This window comes from Oreochromis niloticus, unplaced genomic scaffold (assembly GCF_001858045.2).
Source record: "Oreochromis niloticus isolate F11D_XX unplaced genomic scaffold, O_niloticus_UMD_NMBU tig00002736_pilon, whole genome shotgun sequence".
Lineage (NCBI taxonomy): Eukaryota > Metazoa > Chordata > Actinopteri > Cichliformes > Cichlidae > Oreochromis > Oreochromis niloticus.
This window is the reverse complement of record NW_020327710.1, coordinates 131623-159037: the sequence shown is the minus strand read 5'-3', so window position 1 is coordinate 159037 and position 27415 is coordinate 131623. Positions and strand designations below refer to the sequence as shown.

General features: G+C 42.1%; 1 protein-coding gene across 2 annotated transcripts; it reads left to right on the top strand.

The window, feature by feature from the left end:
• Positions 1-38: 38 nt before the first annotated feature.
• Positions 39-27415, top strand: LOC102080315 (vascular cell adhesion protein 1). Of its 2 annotated transcripts, XM_019355701.2 has the most exons (6): positions 162-482; positions 5804-6073; positions 6234-6563; positions 7372-7626; positions 7800-9319; positions 12984-13347. In XM_019355701.2, the coding sequence occupies exons 1-5, from the start codon at positions 410-412 to the stop codon at positions 7889-7891; spliced, it is 1020 nt and encodes a 339-aa protein (XP_019211246.1). In that variant the 5' UTR covers positions 162-409; the 3' UTR covers positions 7892-9319; positions 12984-13347. The 2 variants fall into 2 exon arrangements, with proteins under 2 accessions (XP_005465821.2, XP_019211246.1); XM_005465764.4 differs by lacking the exons at positions 7372-7626; positions 7800-9319; positions 12984-13347 and adding exons at positions 26604-26861; positions 26985-27415 and having other exon boundaries at positions 39-482.

Here is a 27415-nt window from a genome sequence, read left to right as displayed (position 1 = left end):
CTCTGCTGATGTGGTTGCAGATTCTTCTGATATGTAGTTGTGCCTCTTATGTCTTCAAGCTAGTGCAAAGGGGAGCAAGAATAAACAGACTAAAAATAACTGCAGAGAGTATCGTGTTCAGGGGGCTCTGCCTGCTATGAGGCTTATTCATGTTACTCAGGTCATGAGTTCATCGCTTATTTTTGCTTAATGGGATTTCACCGAGATGGATGCTTTCGATTTCACTTTCCCAAAAAGAAGACCAGCCCGCTGATCCCCGCCCACAGCTTATAAAAGAGACTGGGCCTCCATGTTGCTATCTTTTCTGCTCTCAGTTCATTCCAGACACCATCAGGCGAACAAACTTTGCCTCTGAGATTTTTTATTAACAAACATTTTTTCATTTTCCCAACAAAACTCTTTGGACACGATGTTTTCCTGTTACCTTTTCCTCTTTATTTCTTTGATAATATCCTTCCGAGACGTCCATGTGTCCACCTCTGGTAAGTGTCCTGTTATCTGTTTTGCTCACAGATTTTTCCCATAGTTTTTTGGGGTAGAGTGTTGCTGCTTCAAAGTAACACATCAGTTTGACGCTTCATGCTTTTATTATGAGACTTAGAGATTTAACTATTTCATTATGTCTCATATTATTGAATAAAAAAAGAAAAAGAAAAAAGAAATCAACATAAAGTTTAAGTGCTTCTGAGACTCAATATCCAAAATCTCCGGACCCCTCTACCGATGGAAAATCATTCTTCCTAAAGCTGTTCCTTCATTTTGTGTTTTGGTGGTGGCTGAGAAAATAGTGTCTAAACTAGAGCGATAAAACTGTATTGCAAAGTGGCTCCATAGTATAGTGATTTACAAGAACCCCGCTTTGATCCATTTGGGACTGTGTCAGGATGGCATCGGACCTAAAAATCTGCTGCATCAAACATGCAGAGCTTCCCGCTGTGGCGATCTGTTGTTTATAAGGGAGCAGCCAAAAGTAGCTTTCGTACAAAGACTCCTCATACGGTCAAGTTTAGCTTCCATTTGTGATGAATGTATTTGCTTAGCAGGAGAGTTAGGAAAACTTCATTTAGATAAACTACAGTAGCCTTTAACCTGGATAGTACAGTTACTGTTTTTAACACATCTGGATCTGGTCACGCTAACCCGCACTGGTTAAACTGATTTGAGATCTAGTGACTGTGAGGACCTGTACCCTGACTGTCATCTGTGCTTATGTGCCAAGTGGCGGTTCAGAGTACCCAGCCTTCTTCAGAGTACCCAGCCTTCTTCAGAGTACCCAGCCTTCTTGGAGTCTCTGGGTCTGGTACTGGAGGGTGCTCCTCCTGGGGACTCTGTTGTCCTACTGGGAGACTTCAATGCTCACATTGGCAATGACAGCAAGACCTGGAGGGGCGTGATTGGGAGGAACGGCCTCACAGATCTGAACTTGTGCGGTGTTTTTTTTACTGGACTTCTGTTCAGATCACAGTTTGGCCATAACAAACACCATGTTCGAACATAAGAGTGTCCATAAGTGCATGTTGCACCAGGACACTCTAGGCCACAGGTCTATGATCAATTTTGCAATTGTATCACCAGACCTGAGGCCATATGTTTTGGAAACTCAGGTAACGCCTAGCAGAGGCCCCGGTGCACGAGATCTTCAACTCACACCTCCGGCAGAGCTTCAACAGCATTCCGAGGGAGACTGGGGACATTGAGTCCGAATGGACCATGTTCAGCATTTCTATTGCTGAAGCCGCTGCACTGAGCTGCAGCCGCAAGGTAGTTGATGCCTGTCGTGGTTGTAATCCACCAAGCTGAAGAAGGAATCCTACTGGGCTTGGTTAGCCTGTGGGACTCTGGAGGCAGCAAATAGGTACCGACAGGCCAAGTGGAATGCGGTGTGGGCAGTGGCTGAAACAAAAACTCAGGTGTGGGAGGAGTTCGGAGAGGCCATGGAAAAAGAATTTCCGACTGCCTTGAAGAGATTCTGGCAAACTGTCAGGTAACTCAGGAGGGGAAAGTGTTCTACCTGCACTGTGTATAGTGCGGGTGGAGTGCTACTGAATTTGACTGAGAAAATTGTCGGCCGGTGGAAGGAATACTTCGAGGACCTCCTTAATCCCACTGGTACGTCTTCTGTGGAGAAAGCAAAGGCTGGGAACGAAAGGGATGACCCGCCAATCTCTGGGGCGAGGTCACTGAGGCAGTTAAACAACTACTTGGTGGCAGAACCCCTGGGGTGGATGAGGTCCGCCCCCAGTTCCTGAAGGCTCTGGATGTTGTAGGGCTGTCTTGGTTGACACGCCTCTATAATGTTGCGTGGAGATCAGGGGCAGTACCCCTGGATTGGCAGACAGGGGTGGTGGTTCCCATCTTTGTCACCAATTCCATTCAGAATTTTTATGGACAGAATTTCTAGGCATAGCCAAGTGGCAGAAGGCTTTCACTTGGGTGGTTTCAGGATCTCATCTCTGCTTTTTGCAGACGATGTGATTCTGTTGGCTTCATCGGGTGATGGCCTCCAGCTCGCCTTGGAATGGTTCGCAGCCAAGTGTGAAGTGGTGGGAATGAAAATCAGCACCTCCAAATCTGAGGTCATGGTCCTCAGCAGGAAAAGGGTGGAGTGCCCACTCCGGGTCAACGACGAGTTCCTGCCCCAAGTGAAGGAGTTTAAGTATCTTGGGGTCTTGTTCACGAGTGACGGGAGAAGGAAGCGGCAGATCGACAGACGGATTGGTGCAGCGGCCGCAGCTGTTGTGATGAAGAGAGACCTGACTGTAAAAGCGAAGGTCTCACTTTACCGGTCGATCTACGTCCCTACCCTCACCGGTGGTCACGAGCTGTGGTTAGTGACTGAAAGAACGAGATCGCGGATACAAGTGGCGGAAATGAGCCTCCTCCAAAGGGTGACTGGCCTCTCCCTTAGAGATAGGGTGAGAGGTTCGGACAATCGGGAGGGGCTCAGAGTAGAGCCGCTGCTCCTCCACATTTAAAGGAGCCAGTTGAGGTGGTTCAGGCATCTGACAAGGATGAATCCTGGGTGCTTCCTGGGTGAGGTGTTCCAGGCATGTCCCACCGGGAGGAGGCCACGGGGCAGACCCAGGACACGCTGGAGAGATTATATATAAGCTGGAGGAGGTGGCTGGGGAGAGGGACGTCTGGGCTTCTCTACTTGGGCCGCTGCCCCCGCGACCTGGCCCCTTAAAATGGATGAATGGATGACTGAGGTCTCTAGCATATCATTTACATGATTTTTATAGTCATTAAACCAATCAGAGACCCCTGTCCCGTCTATATGAAAGTGCTGACATCCTAGACGAGACCAATTAGGACAGAAATGGTTCCTAACAGGATCAAAGTGATAACTCAGAACAACTATTTTGCCTCAAGCAAAATACCCCAAAGAAGCACATAAGGGCCAAAACTTCCCCTCACTGCAGGGTTCAACTGTTCAAGCTTTTCCTTTAATTTGTCACCAGTTTGTGTAACTATGCAAACAATGTCTCTCTCCTTTCTTAATGCTAAATTATACATATATATATATATATATATATATATATATATATATATATATATGTGTGTATATATATATATATATATATATGTGTGTATATATGTATATATGTGTGTATATATATATATATATATATGTGTGTATATATGTATATATGTGTGTATATATGTATATATATATATATGTATATATGTATATATGTATATATATATATATATATATATATATATATATATATATGTGTGTGTGTGTATATATATATGTATATATGTGTGTGTGTGTGTGTGTATGTATATATATTAGAGATGGCACGATACCACTTTTTTATGTCCAATACCGATACCGATATCATAAATTTGGATATCTGCCGATACCGATATTAATCCGATATAGTGTGTTTTTTAATCAATAAAACTGTTTCTTTAATATCTTGCTGCATTTTGTATAAATTCATACTCAAGTTTAAATAAACAACAATACTAAAGCTACTCTGTTATACCTGTATGTAAAAAATACACTGCACCCAAAATATTTCATAGTTCAGCAATACTGATCAATCTAATAAACTTAAACCTACTCCATCCTTCCTATTCTGGTATTTTAAAGAGTACTTAGCAGAAATATTAAGCAACCTAACTAATAGGGTTGCAAACTCCCAGCAAAAAAAAAATAGGGAACCACCGCCCACCCTCCATCTCATGATGCTTAATCGACATAATCAACTTTAATTTGATGCAGTGTGAAAAAAAATGCACAGAAATAAATTATTTTTCAAGAATAAGTAAATAGATTCAACATCTTTCTACTACAGAATTGCAGAATTCACAGATGGTATCTTCCCAAAGGAAAAAGTACTATAGCTTACTGGGGTATATTAGACATTTAACAGTTACTATATACAGTAATGGACTTCTATACATTTTACATCAGATTAAAACTTTGGGTGTAAGATTCAGATAATTATTTATTACAAGCTAGACATTTTAAATGAGAATAAGAAAGAAAAGTATGCCTTTGTGCCCACCTTTTCCCTGTTAATGCCCTATCGGCCCCCCTGGCTAAACTTTGCTAGATCCGCCCCTGCACAGTTACCAGCCGTCAGCTACGTAGAAAAGGATCCTGGTCTAGAAAGTAATATTAAATAAATTCTAACAACAGCTTATCAAGGTTAAACGTGCTGCTGTTGTTCAGCCGCTGGTTTCCTCTTTCTGGTGCAAAGTGGGCCAAAAACAAAGAAGAGAGACGGACTGGCGACAGAAAAGCCGATCAGCTGATCATTAAGGAGTTTCATGAAGTAGCGCAGGAGAGGGAGAGAGAGAAGAGGCAGACGCTCCATATATCGGTGGTTAAGCTTAACGCAGGTACGCTTTACAAACATTCAGAGATGAACTTACACACTTGCTTTACTTCTCTCTGGGATAACTTCCTCGGAGATGAAATGCTGGTTTGCTAGCGAGGCTACAAATACACACAGCCGCTCTATCACGTGATGCACACTGCTCCGACTGCTACGGTTATGAGCCGAGTTACGCCGTGTCGCAAGTTTTGTGAGGTGCTTTTTTGATATTTAATGGATCGGATTACATTTTTTATTTCTCGCCGATATCCGATCCAGTAATTTACGTCAGTATCGGACCGATACCGATACCTAATATCGGATCGGTCCATCTCTAATATATATATATATATATATATATATATACATACATAAAAGCCTTGTACAACATGCTCTGATATCAGTTGAAAAGTTGACTCTACATATGATGTTGCTGATTCATTTTGTGTTTGATTTTAACCCTGTAAGACCCAACCCATCAAAAAAGCCAGAAAATTCTGTTCTTTTGGAACTGAGATGTTTATTAACCCTCACAACAAAATCCACAAGTTTTATTTTTGCTAAATCATGTTGTGTATGATATATTTTTATTATATATTTGAATCACATTTAATACATTGGGCATTTCTGGCAACTTTTTGTTAACAACAATGTTAATTGTAGGTGAAAAAAAGAGTTTTGTCCATAACATTTTGAAATTATGGCAAGTATTGATCATGTTGATGAGCTAGAGGTCTCAGAAACTCATGTATTAAATATGATACAAAGGGCATTATAGGGTTAAATAAACATACGGTATACACACAGAGAGAACAGCAGAACCATATAATGTACAAATATATTATTGGGTTGCAACAACACTTTTTAAGGAATCAAAATATACAGTAATGTCTGACTAAAATAATACACACTTGGTGTTAAGATACATCTGCTAATCTACCAGATAACAGCATATGATGTGTCTGTTACAGATTCTAGCTGCACAGACAATCCTGTGTTCACTCCATCTGCACTGGTAGTGAAGTACGGTGGCCCAGCCAATGCTACATGTGTTGTATGTCAGAAGGACTGCAGGGGAACTGTTTTTGGTTTGGAGCACGCTGTGGGAAAAGTTACAGGACATGGAACCACGATGTTGTGGACAGTTGACAAACTGACTGTATGGGACACATCTCTCATATGCTATTATAACACTGATGCTGGTGATCAGTGTTCTAGCATTCTGGATATAACCACCTATCGTAAGTATACTTACTTTAGAACATCAGACTTTCTACTGAATTTTGCATCATTTATAATCAGAATTTGATCTCTTTGTGTAAATACACAGATGGATTCATGCTCTCAGCAGTTACTGACTAACATCTACCTGTGTTACTCTTTCTTTCCCTGTCTCCTCAGAGCCTCCAGAAAGTGTCTCCATCAGCTTTGTAAACCACACTGGGATGATGTTTGAGAATCAGCAGTACACCCTGCAGTGTAGCGTACAGAACGTAGCTCCTGTTCAAAGCCTCACTGTGACCTTCTACAGAGGAAACACAGCACTGGGTCACCTACAGTCCAACAGTGAAAAGAAGAAACCAGTGAATGACACCTTTACTCTGAACATCACTCCCAGTAGAGAAGATGATGGAGCCCAGTACTGGTGTGAAACCAAGCTGGAGCTGGGACCAGCTGGACCACAGCGCCCTCCAGTGGTGACATCAGAAAAACTCCCTGCTATAGTTCACTGTGAGTCTGAGAGAAATAAAGACGTTCTTTGATCTGTTTCTCAGAGTTTGACATTTTGAGCATGATTCATGTCACTGGTTTGGTTTTTTGTCCTTGTGAGCGCTTTGAGGAAGAATCGAAACAGTAAAGAAATAGTGTTTTGATTCTTCCTCATAGCGCTCATCACTGTTAATGAACAGGCTCTAAATAGCATCATCAACAAACTGCTGACTGACACAAGCTGATGAACATAGTGGAGGATTTAGCTGTTTACCAGTAAAATGTTTCCCTCAGAAGTTTGTGGAAAGCCAGAATAGACGTAAACTTTGTTTGTGAACATTAAAAAATAATAATAGTAATTGTGTTTAAATCCTAAATGATAAAAGGTCGGCTTTACTATTTGTTTAAATGTGGAATCAATACAGAGTCACAAATATGCAATAAAAGAATAAGTGTATTTAAAGCCACTCCAGAAGAATTAATCATGATTTGTCTCCTTTCAGTGTCATATGGGTTGAACAATTCTCTTACTTCTCTGAACTGTCAGACTGACCTCTTACTGTCATGCTACGTGTAATTTAAACTTTATGTCAGATGTTTAGTGTGGCGAGCATCAACCTGTAAAGTAAGTAGAGCAGTTAAACATCATGAAGTGGACAAACTGACAACAGAGTATAGCAGCACAAAGTGAAAATAAAGTACAGTGGGCTGAACTGTCGACAGTACTTTCTGTTGTATATTACACCAGAAATGTGTTTTAATTTATAAATTATTTTGATTATGCTGAAATTTTGCTTCGTATTTTTAATCTCTATCAATAATCACACAGATGGGCCTGAGCTAAAGGAGCCACCAAATCCAGATGTGATCACAATCACAGAAGGAGACACTCTACACCTGAACTGCTCCTCTGTGGGAAACCCCAGCCCCTCATACACCTGGACACTTCCAACAAATAGTTCTTCCTACAGTGGCAGCGTTCTCACTATTAAATCTGTCGGCTTTGAGCATGAAGGACAGTATATCTGCACTGTGAGCAACACAGTAGGGACTGTCACCAAGGAGTTTAACATTGATGTACAAGGTGAGTGTTGTCAGATACTTCCTGGAAAATGAGTCACTGAAGTTCAATCACAATATTACTTCACAAATCAAGTTCATTGTGAGTGTTTTGGTGTTTTTAATTTGCCTGGTATAAATGATTCTCCTTTCCTTTCTTTACCCAACCCCCGACCCCACCTCAACCCAATTCTACAGTCAACTCCATCCCATATATAATAGCTGGGACGATACTGGGAGCTCTGGTCCTTGTCGGACTGTCAGTGGGATGCTACTGCAAACACAACTGAATGGGAAACTACAAACTCAACAAAATTATTGTTAGTGACAGCTGAAGAAATGACTAAATGGTTAACACGTGCTTTTGATACAAGCTGCTCATCAGAATCAGTAACGGTCTGTCTTTATTAAGTAAACTTATTGCTTGGAAAAAGCACAATTGCAATGAAAGGTTCTCCCCAATATCTCTTTGTTTAAATGTGGTGTTCAAACTGGGCCCACGGGGTCTTTGAGGGTCTCTGCTAGATAAATGTCCCCTCTGTTCTTCACTTGTTGGCTGATTCTCTCCTTAATCATTCTCTGCTTGATAATGCAGGCTATTTTCACTCAAACCTAAAATCCCTAATACATCTCATAGGTATTCTCTCAATCTCATACATGACACTTCACAATGTCTGCATATTTTCTTGGGATTATTCAATAATGTCACTTTTCCTCTTAAGTTAAATTAGATAAGGGTTGTCCTTGGAAAACAATTTGTCCTCACTGCTCAGTATCTTGAATTTTATGTCCTTTTCTATTCAAGATGCAACATAAAAGGGACTTTTAGTCATTATAGGTCACAAAGTTTGCTTTGTTTATGATGTTCCATTGTCAAATTTATAAAGCGCTTAAATGAATAACGTTGTTGGTGCTTTGCAAGGTGTTTCCACTTCATCTCATCTGCAAATGTAATGGTGATAAACAGCAGATTATTCTTCATGTATCTGATTCAATTCCATCATACTCCTGTATCCATGTGTATCCACCCTCAAGCCTTGTCCTCTGTTCTATTTTGCTTCTGGACACTTGCTTCAGTTCCCTCGTCTCACCGTCATTCAGTTCAGTTGGTGTTATGCATATATTCTGTGTCTCTGGAAATGTTGCTGTTAATCATTCATGTGTTTTATATTCTATACCAGTGGTCCTCAACCTTTTTTGGGCCACAGACCAGATTATGTCCAACAATATTTTCATGGGCCGGCCTTTAAGGTGTCGCGGATAAATACAACTCTCATGGTCCGAGTGAGTGCGGGGTTTTTCCACTCTGCTGGGCTCCACCTTGAGGCAGAGACTCCAATCAGCCTTCGCACCTGACTGCAATCAAGTCATTTAAGACCAGCACTCACAACAGACCTCTGCTAGATCTTCAGCTAACTTGTGTTAGTGATAGGCTGCCAAGCTCTTGTGAGAGCCCTTAACTCTGCATTTCTACTCACAGTGTTTTCTCTGTGTCATAGTACATGCCTGGCCGTCACCTTTCACAAGCTGGAATAATACACATCTCAGTCTGGATGCGAGTTTTCACCTATCAGGTTGCGCTCCCTTCATCGTGGCCCTTCACCCGCCTGCCTCCCTGCCAGGGCCGTTGCTCCAAGTATATTCTGGACTCTCTCTCTACCACTCCTCACCCAGACCACCTGGACACCCTCCTCGCACGACGCCTTCCCCTGCAATGCGTAAGCCATAAGCATCATAGTTTGATCAACTAACTGTGATTCACTAGACTGCAACTGGCGTTATTTTTGTGCCACTATTCTGAGTGCATGTAAAAAAAAAAAAAAAAAAAAAAATTGAGCGCACGTAAAAAAAAATTTGCAGGTGCAGGTGTTGTATTTTGAGGAGAAATTTATTTTGAGCGAAGAAAAGCTAAATTTGAGTGAACAAAATTCATTGCTGCATGCAAAAATTTATTTCAGTGTTTGCTATTATCCATACACACACACAATAGCAGCCCCTCTCGCTCAGTTTTTGCATTTGCGCTCGCTCGCAATGTGTTGCTTGCGCTCTCAACATTTCTCCCCGTGCGCGCTCAACTCTTTCTGTACACCGTTATATTTGTGCCACAAAACCAGCCAATCACAGACTTGGATGCTGTCAAGAGATTTATTCTAAATGACACTTCTTCAGCTGAGAGTCTAAGAGTGAAGACACACACACAGTAGGTTTTGACTTGCAAGGGCGTTTACAGAGCGCTCACATCAGAGGGGGCCCTGTGAAGTGCGCGCTCTGTTGTTGCACTTGTCTTTATTTATACACAAGAGAAATTAATACATTCGTTCAGTGACGTGAGCGTGTGTGTGTGTGTGTGTGTGTGTGTGTGCTTGTTCAACTTCTTACTATCGCTGTGGGAAGATTCAGATAGAAATATCAGAACACGTTTTATAAAGAACAATCAGTTCTAAGCAAGGAAAAGGTCATCATGCAGTATTCTATCACAGTTAAACTTATATCATTAAAAGCTTATACTGACTACTAAGTACAATTTTCCCTTAACAGACGCAAAAAAATCTGATTGGCTGTTTTGGTCTCCAATCAGCTCGAAATGACGAAATGCAATATCCCAGAATGCATTTCGTCCAAAACTCAAACGAGGCAGTGGTGGAGGAACACAAAGTGGCAGAGTTTGAAATATTACTCTTTCTGGGTCACAAAATAAACTTTTAAGATATTTTCATGCGAGAATGGTGCTGTGTAAACTTCAAATATCTGCTCGATTGATCAAGACATCACATATTTGCATAAGTGCTCTAACGTTTTCCCCCAGGTTTTTGGACAAAGTTTGTTCTCCATTCTTTAAACACCGGTTCAAGCACTGTTTAAGCACCGGCATCGTTTCAAAAGTACCGGTTTGGCACCGGTATCGGATAAAACCTAAACGATACCCATCCCTAGTTGTGACTGGTCATAATGTATGCTGCCAACACCTTTCATTTGGAAAACTCAGGGTTCTGAGTTTCCCAAATCTTCAAGCTGGTATCCACCTTCATGTGAATACTTTGCCTGTTTGCCAATAAATAATAAATTATAATAAATAATAATAAAATATTATTATATATATTAATAAATAATATATTTTTGGGGAAATGTTAACAATAACCTGCAACATACCGAGTGAGCATTTTGAAATGATTTAATAAACATATTGCAATATGGAGAGACCCACTCCAGCCAAACACTAGGGTGATCTCTGAATTGTGGACACCGCCCTTACATCTTATATACGCAAACAAAGACACTCTTAAACAAAGAACATTCCACAGCAGATCAATTATAAACAAATCCTTTTCAGTCCAAGGAAAACTCCAACCAAACGTCACCCCCTTACAACAGGATGCGCAGAGCCCTCAAGAGGAAAATTAGTCTGCTGTAAAGGTACAATAAAACTTGGGCCCCACTTGTGATCACATTCCACATGCATACAAACTGGTGACAGGAGTGCTCTTTACTATACTAGAGTGATATGGTTAAAATACGTGATTAATACATGAGAAAAGCAATCTGCCACCACATAATAAAAAAAATAAAAATACATTCAGATGCTGAAAAAAAATGGGAAACCTGACTACACGCACCCTTCCTATGGTTTTCTCATATCAGCTTATCAGTCGTGGGCAGGGCTGGACTGATAATCTGCCATACTGGCATCGTCCCACCAGGCAGATGGTGGGACAATGCACATTTGGGCCAAAGGGTCTGCTACAGGGCTGAAGCTCAAATAGTGTCTTCCTGGGATGTCGGTTAGAACACATACCACCTGTCAAATGCAGTCTGAGAATTTATTTATTTGTACAGCACCATGACAGCAGTAGGAATCACAATGTGGGAATATGTTCTGAAAGTAAATGAACAAGGAAATAGCATGTACATTAACAACATACAATGTAGAGCATTTATAGAGTGACTATAATAACTCAGTGAGTGTCAGTAATTTTAATGTGGTTGTGTTAGTAATACAGCGAGTGCTGATGCAACAGTTTTGAGATGCATTTGTAGATATTGTGTGTTTAACCGTCTTTATGGTGCTAGCTTACAGTTACGGTGTAAAGGTTAGCTTTATGTTGTAATAAAATGGTTACAATTTAAACAGTGTAAGGACAGAAATATTAGCTTCTGTCATGACTAAGTAAGTTGCTAGTTAATTAAGTTACGTAAAGATGGCCACTAGTTTTACACGTAATATAAACATAACATGCATGCCATAAGAACGTTAAACAAAGTTTATGGCATCAAAACAGTTAAATTCTGTACAAAGTCTACATTAACACAAATAAGCCTCAGTTTAATTTTGTAAAGTCCCTCGCATTGCATTCATAATTCAAGTTCACTGACTATCCTGCAGTGCTGTATTCCCGTTTCATCCGCTTTAATAAAGTGTCCTGTGTTACAGTAACAGTGAGTTGTGGATTCACTTAACGAATGCCAAAGTTGGGCTTTAATCTGCCTTAGACTTACTGACCTTCTTTGGATCATCATCACAATAGTCCTAAGGCCACTGACAAAACATACAAGTATAAATAAATACAATCTATAGAAAGAGAAACATGCTTGATATGTTTTTTATTAAGTTACACACAAATAGCATTCTCTGCCAAAACGCTCAGAAGACACAACTATGTAGAAACAGACCAGAACCAAACAAGCAATGTGTACAAGCAGGTGGCAAAGACAAGTTTGTGAAGTATTTGTACAACAAATGCCTCCACAACAGCTTCAGTGTTTCCTGGAATTGATCATCTATCTTTTATGTCAGTCAAATTTCCCCCAGATAGTCTTGGTTGAGATCTGGTGACTGTGAAAGCCATGGTATATGATCACACCATCTATTCAGTGACCCCTCTTCAAATACTTATTCACAGGACAAAGATAATCTCTCATAGCAACTTTACACTGATTTTACGACTCTTTTCCCTTTGACAAGTGGACCCTAACATGGCAGCAAAGTGCAACAACGTCTCTCCGTGTAGGGGTCAAGAGTTCAGGGTATGCCTTTAATTTCTTGCCTGTCTGTAAATGACAGTGTAATGGTATAAATAATCCTTCACATTTTAACAGTATAAAAGTAAAACAATTACATCGTCTCATCGGGGAAACCTAAAAGACTCCTCTTATGGCTAGTCTTTGCACATCATAATAACACAGAGGAAAAGAAAGCAATTCATTATCAATTGCTGTTAATTTCAGGGGATTTTCCAACCTGTTTTGGTTCAAAAGAGCCAAAGGAAAATCCTCATCGATGTTGGAGTAAAAACTATTATTTTTATTTATACTTACTATACTATTTATTTATACTTTTATTGTTTGTACACTGATAATGCTTACTGTCGTGTCATTGTACACCAGTAAAAATAAATAAATAACACATTGGGATCATGCTGAAGACCGCAGAACGCAGCCGAGGCATCAGGTGGGATAAAGGAGCTGGAAACATCACCTGATAGAGAAAAAAAGACAACAGACAGAATGGAAAAAAAGAAGTGTCCTTCATTGCACATTTTTGATCAATGAGAAGTCCCCTTTTTTCCCCTTCTTCCACTCTAGACTTTTGACCAATCACTGATCAGGACGAATTGCACTACTGTATGGTCCATCCCCGTGCCTGGAGCATGCTCAGAAGGTTGGTTTTTCATAGTTCAATAGTTCATCTATCAAGACCAGAAAGCTCAGTAAGCATACTCCAGATGATACTATAGACCAGGGGTCGGCAACCCGCGGCTCCGGAGCCGCATGCGGCTCTTTAGTCCTTATAGTGCGGCTCCGCATGGTTTGGGAAAATAAATTAGAAGTATTTCGCTGAAGTGTATTTTATTTATGTTAGTTCTTTTAAACTTGTAGTTCTAAATTGGAAAATTATTGTGATATTGAAATATAAATATAAAATTATATTCTATTATTTTTTCCTCGCTCAATATAAGCGTCACACTCGCGGAAGCCGGTATTCCCGCCGAAACACCGTGCATTTATCGAGACTTTCAACCCCAGGTAGGCCAATTATGGATCTTCGGATCCACATTATGTCAGCAGCTCCACCGTGAACTATGTTAAAGACAAACACTGCTCACGCCTCACAGACGACAGATGACAGCTTACAGTCCTGCGTAAACTGACTTCGCACAGCACCGATTAGCAGACGCTGTGCGCAGAGGTTCAGGATCAGAAGTCCCATTGTAAACACATCACGGCAGACCCGACGATGGTTGCATGAACGCGCTTTTCAGCATCTCTTTATTGACCACTTTTCACACACAGTTGCTGTACGCATACAGCCGGCTGTAGCTTCGCAGTTCACAGCCCGACACACACCACCAACAACAGCAGAGAGTACAGACTTTAAGGCGGCGAGGCGTGATTGCGGGTGCCGCTCAGGTGCGTCCGCCTCCCCTGCAGCGGCGCTGCAGACCACGCCCCCGCCGCACGCATTAACCAGGTAAAATACATATTTAGGCAGAATTTTGCAAATATCTATTTTTCATTTTTCAGCAGCATAGAGCTTTTTTTTTACCAATTATTTTTTAAAAGTCAGGTCAAGGCTCCAAAAGCCCAAAGGAGATATAAGGGAGGCGGCTCACAACAGTTTTTGTTTGCTACATGGATCATTTTAGTTCAGCTGGGTGTCTTTCCTTTTGTTATATTTCTTTAAGAGTTCAAAATGTGTTGATTACATAAATAAAATGTAATTTTCTCTGTAGCACTTCATGGATTTCATAAGCAGCACACCTTAGTTGTTCACACAAAGGTAGAAAACAATATATACAGTGTTATCTTCATTTTAGATGTCAAAAAGTATTTGCGGCTCCCAGTGTTTTCTTTTGTGTGGAAACCGGGTCCAAGTGGCTCTTTGGGTGTAAAAGGTTGCAGACCCCTGCTATAGACAATACCTCAATCATATCCTGTTCACACTGCTGCAATCTGCCATACAACCTAGCTTTGCATAGTGATAAATAAATTAATCTTAAATCAATAAGTTTTCTATCTGTCTTTTTGTGCAAAGACAACTTACACTTATATACACAGCCATTTTTTCTTTCTTCTTTTGGTCTTTCATTTTTTTTTAATTGAATGTATGCTTTATATTTTATGATAAAACCCTAAACAACACAAAGAAAACCCCAACAATCATAAGACTTCCTACAAGTCCCTATGAGCAAGCACTTGGGTGACAGGAGCAAGGAAAAACTGCCTTTTAACAGGAAGAAACCTCCAGCAGAACCAGGCTCAGGAGCCAGTTGCGTTTGGGGAGAGGGAGACAAGACAAATAACATGCTGTGGAAGAGACTCAGAGATTAACAATAACTCATAATGAAATGCAGAGAGGTGTAGAAACACATAGAGTAAAATGAGTGAGAGAAGGAAAATCATTCAATGCATCATGGGAATCCCCCATCAGCCTAGACCTATTGCAGCATAACTAAGGGAGGCTTCAAGGTCACCTGATCCAGTCCTAACTATATGAAACGTTTAAGCCTAATCTTAAAAAGTAGAGATAGTGTCTCTCTCCCAGATCCAAACTGGAAGCTGGTTCCACAGAAGAGGGGCCTGAAAGCTGAATGCTCTGCCTCCCATTTCACTTTTAAATACTCTAGGAAACAGAAGTAAGTCTGAGAGCAAGTGCTGTAATGGGGTGATACAGTACTATAAGGTTTTTAATAAAATATGGGGCCTGATTATTTGATGAGAAGGACTCTTACTGCAGCATTTTGGATCAACTGAAGACTTTTCAGCTGTTTTTAGGACAACTTGATAATAATGAAACTAGTTTTTCAGCCTCACTCTGCTACAGGATGTTTCTAATTTTAGAGATATTGCCCAAATGTAAGACAGCAGTCCTACACATTTGCATACATAAGACCTTTGAAGAAGGGTGTGGATGTGAGTGTATTTCCCACTGACTATGTGTTTGAATAGGTGTAGATTTCAATTCAATTCAATTTCATTTATATAGCGCCAAATCAGAACAAAAGTCACCTGAAGGCGCTTTCCATGTACAGTGTTGTTGGTACTTAGATAAGATTAAGACAATTCATTAAACTTATTATGTTGAGTGTATTTAGTTACCTTAGGTTAAACCAACATTATTATTCTATTTTGGAAATAATATATGTCTGATAAACCGCAATTTAACCTGTTTGCAATAAATGTTTTTGTCTTGTTCATTTTATGTTATACTTGAAATACTTGTACAGCCTGTCTGCAGCAAAGTTACCCAGGCTTAAAGCTGATGTTACCCTAATCTCCAAATCCTGATTCATGGTACAGGCCTCTGCTCTGAGCTCTAGCATGTTTTGGTTGGTTTTGTTTGCTTAGCTGTTTTGGTGTTGGCCCTCCCTAAAATATTTTTGAACTTCATGAGCTGTCTCTAAAAATAAATTCAAATGCTGACAACACTGGTACATGAACACAAACACCCTTCCTGTGGTTTTGCCTTATCAGCTTCAGTTATATGCGAAAAGTTCTTGACAGCTCATAGAACGCACTTTTTAGAATGTGAAAATGTTTGAACTTAGATAACTTTTTTATTTTTTTACATAAAACATATTTTTATATATTACCTTAGTTTTTGTTCTGTGTGATTTTTAATTTAATAAAATGTTACTTTCTCTCATCTACCAGCACTCATCGTGAGCATTAATGCCATTGTATTTTGGGGCTTTTAACGATTTCTTTGAACTGCTCTTTTTCCCTGCATCAAAATGACGACCTTTCCAGGGTGTACCACACCTCTCACTCTGTGAGACATTAATAGGCCTTGTCAAGTTAAAATACTTTGTATAACCTTCAGAACCAGTTATTACAGATGTGAGTGTGTATATATCAAATCAAATTAAAAAAAATGTTGTTATATACACAATCATACATAGGGATGGGTACCGGTATCCGGTGCCATGATCTGACATAAACGGTAGTAACCAGACCGAAAAGCAGCGCACATTTCGGTGCTTTATTTCAGTGCTATTTTCCCTGAGATGTCATACACTTTGAATTCTAGCCAATCATTTTATGTTTCCAAGCATAGTAGCAGTAGGCGGGGCCAGGTACGTACGTTCTTTTAGAGCAGAGCTACAGATTAAAAATGCCCAAGGCGAAGCGGTCAAAAGTCTGGCTGTACTTCACAGCAAAAGATGCAAACTCAGCAGCCTGCAACAAGTGCTTTAAGCTGATACTGTGATACTGTCAAAGGAGGTAACACCTCAAATCTGATGAAACACCTGGCGACGCATAGCGCTTTAATTAAAAGCCGAGAAATGCACCGTATTTGATAGCGTGCTGCGAGACCTCACACCGAGCACATCTACTGCGGGTGTGGTGCCTGTTATCGGACCCGGAGTTAGCAACATCCCCCAAGAACCTGAAGAGTAGAGTCCTGGCCCCTAGCCCTGTCACTGTAGCAGAAATGATGACGGATGATGATGGCAGCAGCAGCCGTTCTCCTCTGCGTGAGTAGCTTAATGTTGTACATGTGTAATTTACGTTGAGTAGGCCACGTTATTACATTAATGCATGTAAGATGAACTAGCAAACACCGTCATAGTTATATGCGGCTGTCTTCTTGTTTGATGGCAGATACTCCTGTCACACTGGCCAGAAAGGCTAAAATGACCAAAGAAAAAGTGGGAAACAGCTAAACATGAGAGGTTTTTGGACAAAGTTTGTGTTTTTTCCATTGATTAAGCACTGCTTCCAGCCAAGAGTGATACCATATATGTCCTATAGCTGCAGAAAAGGCTAACATTGTTATCTTTTTACAAAAAAACAGCTAGAAATGAGAGGTTTTAGGTCAAGTTTGTGTTTTCCATTCTTTAAGCACTGGTTCGAGCACCGTTTAAGCACCGGCACCGTTTCAAAAGTACCGGTTTGGTACTGGTATCAGATAAAACCTAAACGATACCCATCCCTAGTCATACACAATATGACATGCAGTGAAATGCTTATAGCTGTGCAACTGCCGACCAGATAAAAGAATAAAACTAAATTTAAAAGTCAAGTATAAAAGTTAAAAATCAAAATTAAAAAGATGTGCAAATCAGCAGTGTGCAGACTGACAGTGAACAGTTATGAGTTATGAGGTATATTACTGAAGTACATTATTGTTGTTGTTGTTATTAAGTGCTTGTGCAATGATGTGTAGAGATATGTACACATGTATATTTCAGTTTGTATGTAAACTCTGGTCCTGTGCAGACTGAATAAAGTCTAAAATAAATTCAAACTTGTGACCCAATTCTTGTTTGTTTGTTTTTTAACAGCGTGTGCTGTACAGTCATTGCACCCAGGAAAAAGAACAGTTCAAAGAAATTGTTAAAAACCCACAAATTACCACAAGTTTCACATCCATGATGATTGTGTGTAAACTTATCATGTAAATTATTTTGATGAAGAAGTTTAGTTTGCATTTTGTATCTGGTGTTTGTAAAACCAATATCGCTTCACTTGTTTATGATGTTCCCACCCAGTCTGACATCACCCCTAAACACACACACACACACACACACACACACACACACAGTAACAGTTCCTTTAAATTTCAGACCTGAGCTGATCAGCTTCACTTTTAGATGACACCAGCTGAACATCATGTTTTGCTGTTGCATATTTTTGGCTGTTTCTTTGTTGCATTCTCTGTGTCACTTCCATGTGTCAGGCTACGGTAAGTTCTCACACATGTGGAGTTTTGTTACTGTGTTTATAAATGGCAGTTCTATTTTTTGTAATGATCTTATATACAGTACATTATATTAATTGATTCAATTATGTGATTTTTACATGTATTGTTTCACAATATATATATTTTTATTGTAATTTTCTTAATTTACTTTTCTCAGTATTGTGCCTTATTTTTCTTGTAATAGTTAACATCTATATCCTTTTAAGGTTCAGACAGTGCATAACATATCAGGTCATATACTGTAAGTATATATTACTGTATTAACCACTTTCTTAGCTAATGGAGCAAAGCCTGAGAGCTACATCAGGCAGGCTCTGTATCATGTATCAATTTTGTTGGTTTATTTAACGTTCACATGTCATGGTTTGAGAGTTTTGAGTTTTACTATTGATTTATGATGCTTTGCGTTATCAGGATATTTAGGTTTCAGCATTGCTCCCCTAATGCTTTGTGTTATTTTGTGTTCATGTTTCCTTCCATTACATCGTGAACATGTTTTAAGTTCAATTGTATTCAGTTTTGTCTTGAATTCAGTTCTTTTATGCTGTTGAGTTTATGTTTGTCTGTATTTTTTGGTCTCTGTCTCTTTCCTGCGTCTCCTGTGACAGTCTGTCATGTCCTCTGTGTTTCCCCAGTCGTGTCTGTGTTTGGTCTCGCTCCCTCCATGTCTCGTCTCCTGTAACTGTTTCCAAGTTTCCCTCTTTGTGTGTCCTTCCTTTGTCTCCACAGTCTGTCTTGTGTCCATGTGCGTTCTGTCCTCCTGACCCCTATGTCAGGCACGTGTCTTAGTCTGCATCTTAGTGTGTTTCCTGTTTTATTTTGACACTCTCTGGTCCCGTGTTCAGTGTGTTTAGTTTTGCTTCCCCTGTGTTGTTATGTCTATTCGTCCCAGCTGTGTTCCTGTCAGGGTTCCTGGGTCGGTGACCCAGTGTTTTCAGTTTTGTCACGTTTAGGTTATGTTTACATTATGTTGCCACATCTATGTTCTCACTTCCTGTTTTTCCTGTGTCAGCTCGTCTCTTGTGTTATTGGCCAGATTATGTTCAGCTGTGTACTCACCGGTCTCTCATTATCATCCTCATCAGTCTGTGTATTTAAGTCCTCTGTTTCCACTCGTTCACTGTCGTGTCATTGATGTTATGTTGTCGTTTCCACCTGTGTTCAGTTCAGCCAGCCAGCGGACTCGAACCTTTTTGAGCGGCAGGAGGCAGCGCTCTCCGTTTGGGCGGAGGAGCTCAAGGAGAAACAGCGGCTCTTCGCGGAGCGAGAGCACATCTTCGAGGGAACTCGCCTGGCTCTGGGCGGGCCTCGGAGACGCCGCGTTCTCCCACCTGCTGCCCCACCTGCACCGGAGCATCTGCCGCGGAGAGTGGGCGTTTCGTGCCGCGCTTCGGCGGCTCCCTCCCTCGCGGGTCCGCTCCTCGCTCACACGCCATCTACCTCATTCACCGGACCTTCAACCTCGCCCCGGCACAGCGGCTCCGCCTCCCACCTCGGCTCAACAGAGGCTACCGCGCCAAAGGCTTCGCTGTTACCCCGGCCGCTTCCTCTTCACGGAGAAAGCGGCGCACACGCCGCCCTAAAATGGACTGTTTTCCACCCTCCTCATTTGATCCTCCACTTAAAACTAATAATAGACTCATCTCCGATCCGTGGGGTGCTTCCCTCCTGGAGGATGATGTGGACTGGGAAGAACTTTTCTGCTCTGCTCCCTCTGAGCTGGGATTCATTAAGGACAATACCCGCACTTCAACACCCCCGAAGACTGTTCAACTAAAGACTGTAAATGGTGATGGCAGAAAGGCCAGTGCCATCTCTGATAAATCTGTTACAGTCCCTGTGTATGCAAACCCTAGGCCTGCTCACTCTAGGACTGTTTTATCTGAGCCTGCTCCTTCGTCCACCTGTCAGCCTGTTCCAGTTTCATCAGCTCAGGCCACTGTTGGAAATACCCAGTCACCTAAACCTGTCAGTATCGCTCACCCACTCGTTATTTCTACTCCTATCAGTCAGCCTACACCCACACCAGTGCCAGCTCCCAGGAGGAGGGCAGCTGTGACCCAGTCTACCTCCACACCCGCTCCTGTTTCTCGGGTGGGGGTGACTGGTGTCCAGCCACCCACACCCGCTCCTGTTTCTCGGGTGGGGGTGACTGGTGTCCAGCCACCTCCCGTGCCTGTCCCAGCGCCCAGGCTGAGGGCAGCCAGAACTCAGCCTGACCTCCCTAAAGGCTCAGAAGAGTTAGCCTCTCCACCCGTCAGTCCACCACTTCATCCACCTCCTGATCCAGCCTTTCACGCCCTTGCACTATCCCTGGTTAGGCTAGCTGTGGTTTCCCCTGCTCAGGCACCAGCTTTACTAGCCCAGGCTGTAGCTTTGTCTCCGTCACAACCTCAGCTCCGTCGTCAGCCTCACCCACCTCTGTTCGTCCCTTAGCACCCCCACTCCAGTCAGTTCACTCGCCTGCTGTTCAGCCTCCACTCCAGTCAGTCCAGCCTGCTCCAGCCCAGTCAGTCCAGCCCGCTCCACTCCAGTCAGTCCAGCCCAGTCAGTCCAGCCCACTCCAGCCCAGTCAGTCCAGCCCGCTCCACTCCAGTCAGTCCAGCCCAGTCAGTCCAGCCCGCTCCAGCCCAGTCTCCCGTTCCTCAGGCCCCTGTAGCTCAGTCTCCTGTTCCTCAGGCCCCTATAGCTCAGTCTCCTGTCCTCCAGTCTTGTCCTCTCCAGCCTGTCCAGTCTGTCATCCAGTCGCCCGTCCTCCAGCCTGTCCAGCCAGTTCAGTCTGCCATCCAGCATCCTGTAGTTCAGTCACCCGTTCTCTCACCGTCTGTAGTCCAGTCTTCTGTAGTCCAGTCTTCACCATCCATTTCAGTTCCCGGACCCGAAGCATCCACAGCATCCAGAGCCAGCTGTGAGCTCTTCCGCTCCTCAGCCAGGGGTTTCCGCGCCCCCTGGCCCGGCCGCTCCTCAGCCAGGGGTTTCCGCACCTCCTGGCCCAGCCTATCTCCAGCCAGGGGCCTCCGCGCCTCCTGGCCCAGCCTCGGCTCCAGCTTCTGCGTCGCCACCGCCGGCTCCCATGCCGTCGCCTGGTCCAGCCTCGGCTCCAGCTTCTGCTTCGCCTGGTCCAGCCTCGGCTTCGCACAGTCCAGCTTCTGCCTCTGCGTTGGCCTCGCCTGGTCCTGCGGCTGCCACGTCGTCGCCCAAGCCACGTTCTGAACGTCGCCGCCGCCTTCCTCGCGGCCGCCCACCGGACCTTCTCAGCGGCCGCCGCCACCTTCCTCGCGGCCGCCCACCGGATCACCTCCAGCGTCACAGCCGGCCACGTGGCCGCCGCCCGAACTGTCTCGTCTCGGCCACCAGCCACTTGGCCGTCCGCCTGAACTGTCTCTCTTTGGACTCCGCCCCTCCGCCCGCCCTGTTCTGGTGTTTTTTCTCTTTCGGCCGTCGGGTGCCGGCCTTTGAAGGGGGGGGTACTGTCAGGGTTCCTGGGTCGGTGACCCAGTGTTTTCAGTTTTGTCACGTTTAGGTAATGTTTACATTATGTTGCCACATCTATGTTCTCACTTCCTGTTTTTCCTGTGTCAGCTCGTCTCTTGTGTTATTGGCCAGATTATGTTCAGCTGTGTACTCACCGGTCTCTCATTATCATCCTCATCAGTCTGTGTATTTAAGTCCTCTGTTTCCACTCGTTCACTGTCGTGTCATTGATGTTATGTTGTCGTTTCCGCCTGTGTTCAGTTCAGCCAGCCATTCAGTCTTTCAGTCAGTCAGTCCTTTCGTTCCTGCCCTGTTCATCCACGCTTCATAATAAACCATCTTCAGTTCTCCACTATCCATGAGTCCTGCGTTTGGGTCACTTCCTCGCCTCCACACGACACAAAACCTGACAGTTCCCATGTGTTTCTCACTCCATGTTCCCACATCCAGGTCTCGTGTTCCGTGTTCTGTGTTTAGTGTTTAGCTTTAGTTCATGCAGTTTAGTTTGTTAGTTAAGTCTCTGTTCTCATTTGCCTCTTATTTATATTTTTATTCAGCCCAAATAAACGGCTCGCCTTTTGTTCAAACCCACTCTTGATTTCAAGTGTCTGCATTTGGGTTCTCATAATCTCTCCACACAGTCCAACATCAGAATTTCTCATCTCTCTCTGTATCTGTGGTTACTGTGTAGAACAGGGTGACTATGTCTTTATGACACACAAAGGTGGAAGATTCAAGTCAAATCTAAAAGTTACTATAAGACAATCTAATTAATCTAATTGATAATTAATTATCATAGTTAACTGCTCAAGCAAACTCAGTTATCACTTAAATGCTTAGCAGGGCCTCAATTAGCTCTAAAACAGCCTCGGCTCTTCTTGCTCTTGAGTCCAAAACATGTTGGAAACCTTCAGCTGTCCAGGTTTGGTTTGCCTGTCTCTCTGCAGCCTCTGATTTCTGTTTTTGGCTTGTTGAACCCAACATGCATTTGTGCAGCCGTAGCCTCGAGGACAGATGCTTTTCTGTCCAGCACAGTTGCAGGTGAAATCTAAATGATCATAGTCTGCCCTTTCTCCTCTGGCCTCAACAAGACGGTGTCTCTCTGCAGAAGTGCTGCTCACAACACGTTTTTTGTTTATCACATCTTTCAGAGTAACTGAAATGTGAATCCCAGGAGATCGACAGTTTCAAATATAGTCAAACGTTATCACAGTTGAGGGGATCACATATTTTCAACATGCTGATATTTGTCACAGTCAGCTGATCGATGTTTTTACTTCTTAACTTTTCACTTTCATGGGAATTTCTCCCACCTGCTTCATGGACACCTTCATTATCTCCTGTACATGGAAAAAGCTCATCCTCAGACAGGATGCAGACTTCAGTCATTTGTGACGGGCTCAGATTGGACCTGGTGCAACTCTACATTAAAAGGAGCAGCTGAGGTGACCAGGATGGATGGTAAATATTTTCCTTGCAAATAATTGCATGTAATGTTTTGTTTTGTTTTTTCTTACAGGTTCGGGCTGCACAGAGCATCCTGTGTTCACTCCATCTGCACTGGTAGTGAAGTACGGTGACCCAGCCAATTTTACATGTGTTGTATGTCAGAAGGACTGCAGTGAAGATGTTTTTGGTTTGGAGCACGCTGTGGGAGAAGTTACAAAAAATGGAACCACGATGTTCTGGACGGTTGACAGACTGACTGAATGGGACATATCTGTCGAGTGCTATTATATCACTAATATTGGTGATCAGTGTAGTAGCACTCTGAATATAACCATCTATCGTAAGTATGCTTACTTTAGAACATCAGACTTTGTAGTGAATTTTGCATCATTTATAATCAGAATTTGATCTCTTTGTATTAATCAGTGTTGGGTAAGTTACTTTAAATTAGTAACTTAGTTACATTACTAGTTACTTCTCTAAAAAAGTAACTCAGTTACTTCAAGTTACTCGTTACTTTCAAAGTAACTAGTTACTAGGGAAAGTAACTTTGGTTTTACTCAGAATTCTCTTGTTAATGTGTTGCTTCTGTAACTGGATACCCAGCAAGATTGTCAGACTTCTATCTTGCTTACTTGCCACAAGTGCACTGTGCCAAAGGAAAAAATAATGTGCACATTTCCATGAGAGAAATCCCACGCCTGGACCGTCGTTGACCGCCGCCATGATTCTAGCCTGCTTTTTACATCCAACACAAAAACTGCAGTCATGGTGCTGTTGATTGTACTCAGAACTCAGAAATTCTGCCTTCTGAATAGGAAGATGTAGGTAACACCAGACTGCAGATGAGCTGCACACAGAGCTGGACTGGGACAAAAAAATCGTCCCGGGCATTTTGACTAGAGACCGGCTCACCATTATAGGAAAAATCATAAAGCCTATGAATGAAAACAAACACTGTTGTGACAGTGATTTACACTGTTCTGATGGTATATATGTATCAATCTATCAATTGTTTGTTGTAAGACTCGGATAATTATTTTTTTAAAAGCGAGACATTTTAAATGAGAACAATAAAGAAAAGTATTTCCTTGTCCCCCCCTTTCCCTGTTAATGCCCTACCTGGCCCCCTGGCAACACTTTGCTAGACCCGCCCCTGCACAGTTACCAGCTGTCAGCTACATAGAAAAGGAACCTGGTGTTATTTGTCTCTCAGAAACAGTTCATAACTTCCCTTCAACTCATTCATGTCACCTAAAAGGTAAACCTGTTTCTCCATCACCTGTTCAGCTCTGATGATTCAGTAAGGACATCTCCTGGTTTCATCTTCATGTTTCCCTCTCACCAGATATACAAACCGATATCATGACCAGCAGCTTTACAGCTGTGGCTCCAGCAAACATCAGCTGATACTAGAAATTAATATTAAATAAATTCTAACAACAGCTGATCAAGCTTAAACGTGCTGCTGTTGTTTAACGCGACATCCGCTGGTTTCCTCTTTCTGGCGCAAAGTGGGCGATAAATAAACAAGAGAGAAAAGCCGATCAGCTGATCATTGATCAGTTTCGTGATTGAAGTAGAAACGGGAGAGGAGAGAATGAGAGAAGAAGAGGCAGCTGTGCAGCTTCAGCTTTGTGTCTTTTTCATTGTAGCTGAAGTCCGGGACAAACTGTTCCTTTTCACCTCAGTACGAAACGCGTAATATTTTCTCTGAATACGAGACGATTCTGTTTTTTACGGGACGGTTGGCAACTCTAATAATTAACCGTATGAACAAAATAAAGTTCAACATCAGTTACACATAGCACCCACCCAGCTGTATAGAAACTCCGTCATGCTAGCTAGCACGCAGTACGAAAATGTCAGCATACCGAAAATAAACTCCACCTAAACTTGGTTTATATCTGACTCAGATAGACTGCAGGTCATAACTTCTTACCTGAAGTTCAGTTCACCTGACACGCGGACCGGCGGCCGCTTCGGGTCTCTCCTCTTGCCTCCCTTTTCCTTCATCCACCTGCTGGCTTCCACCACTTGCTAATGTTATTGAATCTGTGGAAGCTCCGCGATATCCACCACACTAAGTAACGAGTAACGAGCCTATCTAAATCCCAGTAACGAGTAACGCGTTCCTGGTTTTGGCGTAATAACTAGTTACCGTGCTCGTTACCACAATAATAACGTAGTTACTGTAACGCGTTACTTAATAACGCGTTAGTCCCAACACTGGTATTAATACACAGTTAGATGGATTCGTACTCTCAGCGGTTACTGACTAACATCTATCTGTGTTACTCTTTCTTTCCCTGTCTTCTCAGAGCCTCCAGAAAGTGTCTCCATCAGCTTTGTAAACCACACTGGGATGATGTTTGAGAATCAGCAGTACACCCTGCAGTGTAGCGTACAGAACGTAGCTCCTGTTCAAAGCCTCACTGTGACCTTCTACAGAGGAAACACAGCACTGGGTCACCTACAGTCCAACAGTGAACATAAGAAACCCGTGAGTGAGACCTTCACTGTTCCTCAGAGTTTGACATTTTGAGCATGTTTCATGTCACTGGTTTGGTTTTATGTCCCATTACTTTACTGTTTTAATTCTTCCTCACAGCTCTCATCACTGTTAATGAACAGGCTCTAAAAAGCATCATCAACAAACCATTGACTGACACGAGCTGATGAACATAGTGGAGGATTTAGCTGCTAAAAACTAAAATACTCAGTGTGTTTGTAGAAACCAAGAATAGAACTCAACTTTGTTTGTGAACCTTAAAAAAATAATAGTAATTGCGCTTAAACCCTAAATGAAATTTTTTTAGTATATATCAATTTAAATCTGGAAGCAATTGACTGCAACAAATCTTCAAGAAAGAAAAGTCTGTTCTTTTTATTAAGTTAAAGCTACTCCAGAAAAAATCATCCACTCCTTTCAGAGTGTCATATGGCTAGAATAACTCTCTAAACTATCAGACTGACCTCTTAATGTCACACTGCATGTAATATAAACTTTATGTCAGATGTTTAGTGTGGCGAGCATTAACCTGCAAAGTAAGTAGAGCAGTTAAACATCATGAACTGGACAAACTGGTAAAATATGATCCTTTGAAATCTAACAGAGTAGAAATGAAGCAAAGTGGGCTGAACTGTGGACAGTGCTTTCCACTTTCTGCTGTATATTATGTTAGTGAATAATCTGTTTAACTTTTCCAAAGTGTTAAAATTTTTCTCTGTCAGTTATCACAGATGAAAAGTTACAGAAATTAACAAAATTGCGCAACTGTGAAAACAGGCCCATGTTTCCCCATATGAAATTTCTCTTCCAAAATTGTTTGTTTTGCTAAATGTTTTGTTCTTTTTTTCCTTCAATAATCACAAAGATGGACCTGAGCTAATAGGGCCACCAAATCCAGATGATATCACAGTCACAGAAGGAGATGCTCTACACCTGAACTGCTCCTCTGTGGGAAACCCCAGGCCCTCATACACCTGGACATTCCCAGTAAATAGCTCAGCTTCCTACAGTGGCAGCGTTCTCACTATTAAATCTGTCGGCTTTGAGCAAGAAGGACAGTATATCTGCACTGTGAGCAACACAGTAGGGACTGTCACCAAGGAGTTTAACATTGATGTACAAGGTGAGATTTTGGTTTGTTTTTCACAGTTTCAATTCAAGCAGTGTTTGGGTATTTTCTGTTTGACTAATTTAAAATATTCTCTTTTTCTGTTTTCTTTACCAAACCCCTTTCCCAACTCTGCAGCTTCCCCCTTGATACGGATAATAGCTGGGGTAACTGCAGCTGTTCTGTTTGTCTTCATACTTTGTGTGCTATGTTGTCGTTTCTATAAACAAAACCGAAAGGGAAGCTACAACCTAAAGGATGTTTTACGGTTCCCTAAGCGCACTACCTTGCCTCTGCAAAACTGCGAGAATGTCTGAACTGTGGACAAACAGTCTGGAGCTGTTTCTTTGACATTAGGTGCTGCCTAATTCTTGAAGTTAATTTGCCAGGTTTGATTGAGGTAGTGGCTACCTCCCTCTACTGATGACATCTGATGACACCAAACAACAAAAATGACAGCATGAAATGAAGACTTTAAGTGACGTGACCGGTGACCTAAATACTGAATGGAAAAAAAGCTCCTTCCTCTTTTATAAAGCTTCTGCTTTCAAGGTACTGTAATGCAGTCA

What these genes read in the sequence shown, in the direction of transcription:
- LOC102080315 (XM_005465764.4), top strand. Translation starts at nt 410, where the DNA reads ATGTTTTCCTGTTACCTTTTCCTCTTTATTTCTTTGATAATATCCTTC. An exon ending in TCTGGATATAACCACCTATC is followed by an intron (nt 6,074 to 6,233) that starts GTAAGTATACTT and finishes CTGTCTCCTCAG; the next exon opens with AGCCTCCAGAAAGTGTCTCC. An exon ending in ACTCCCTGCTATAGTTCACT is followed by an intron (nt 6,564 to 26,603) that starts GTGAGTCTGAGA and finishes ATAATCACAAAG; the next exon opens with ATGGACCTGAGCTAATAGGG.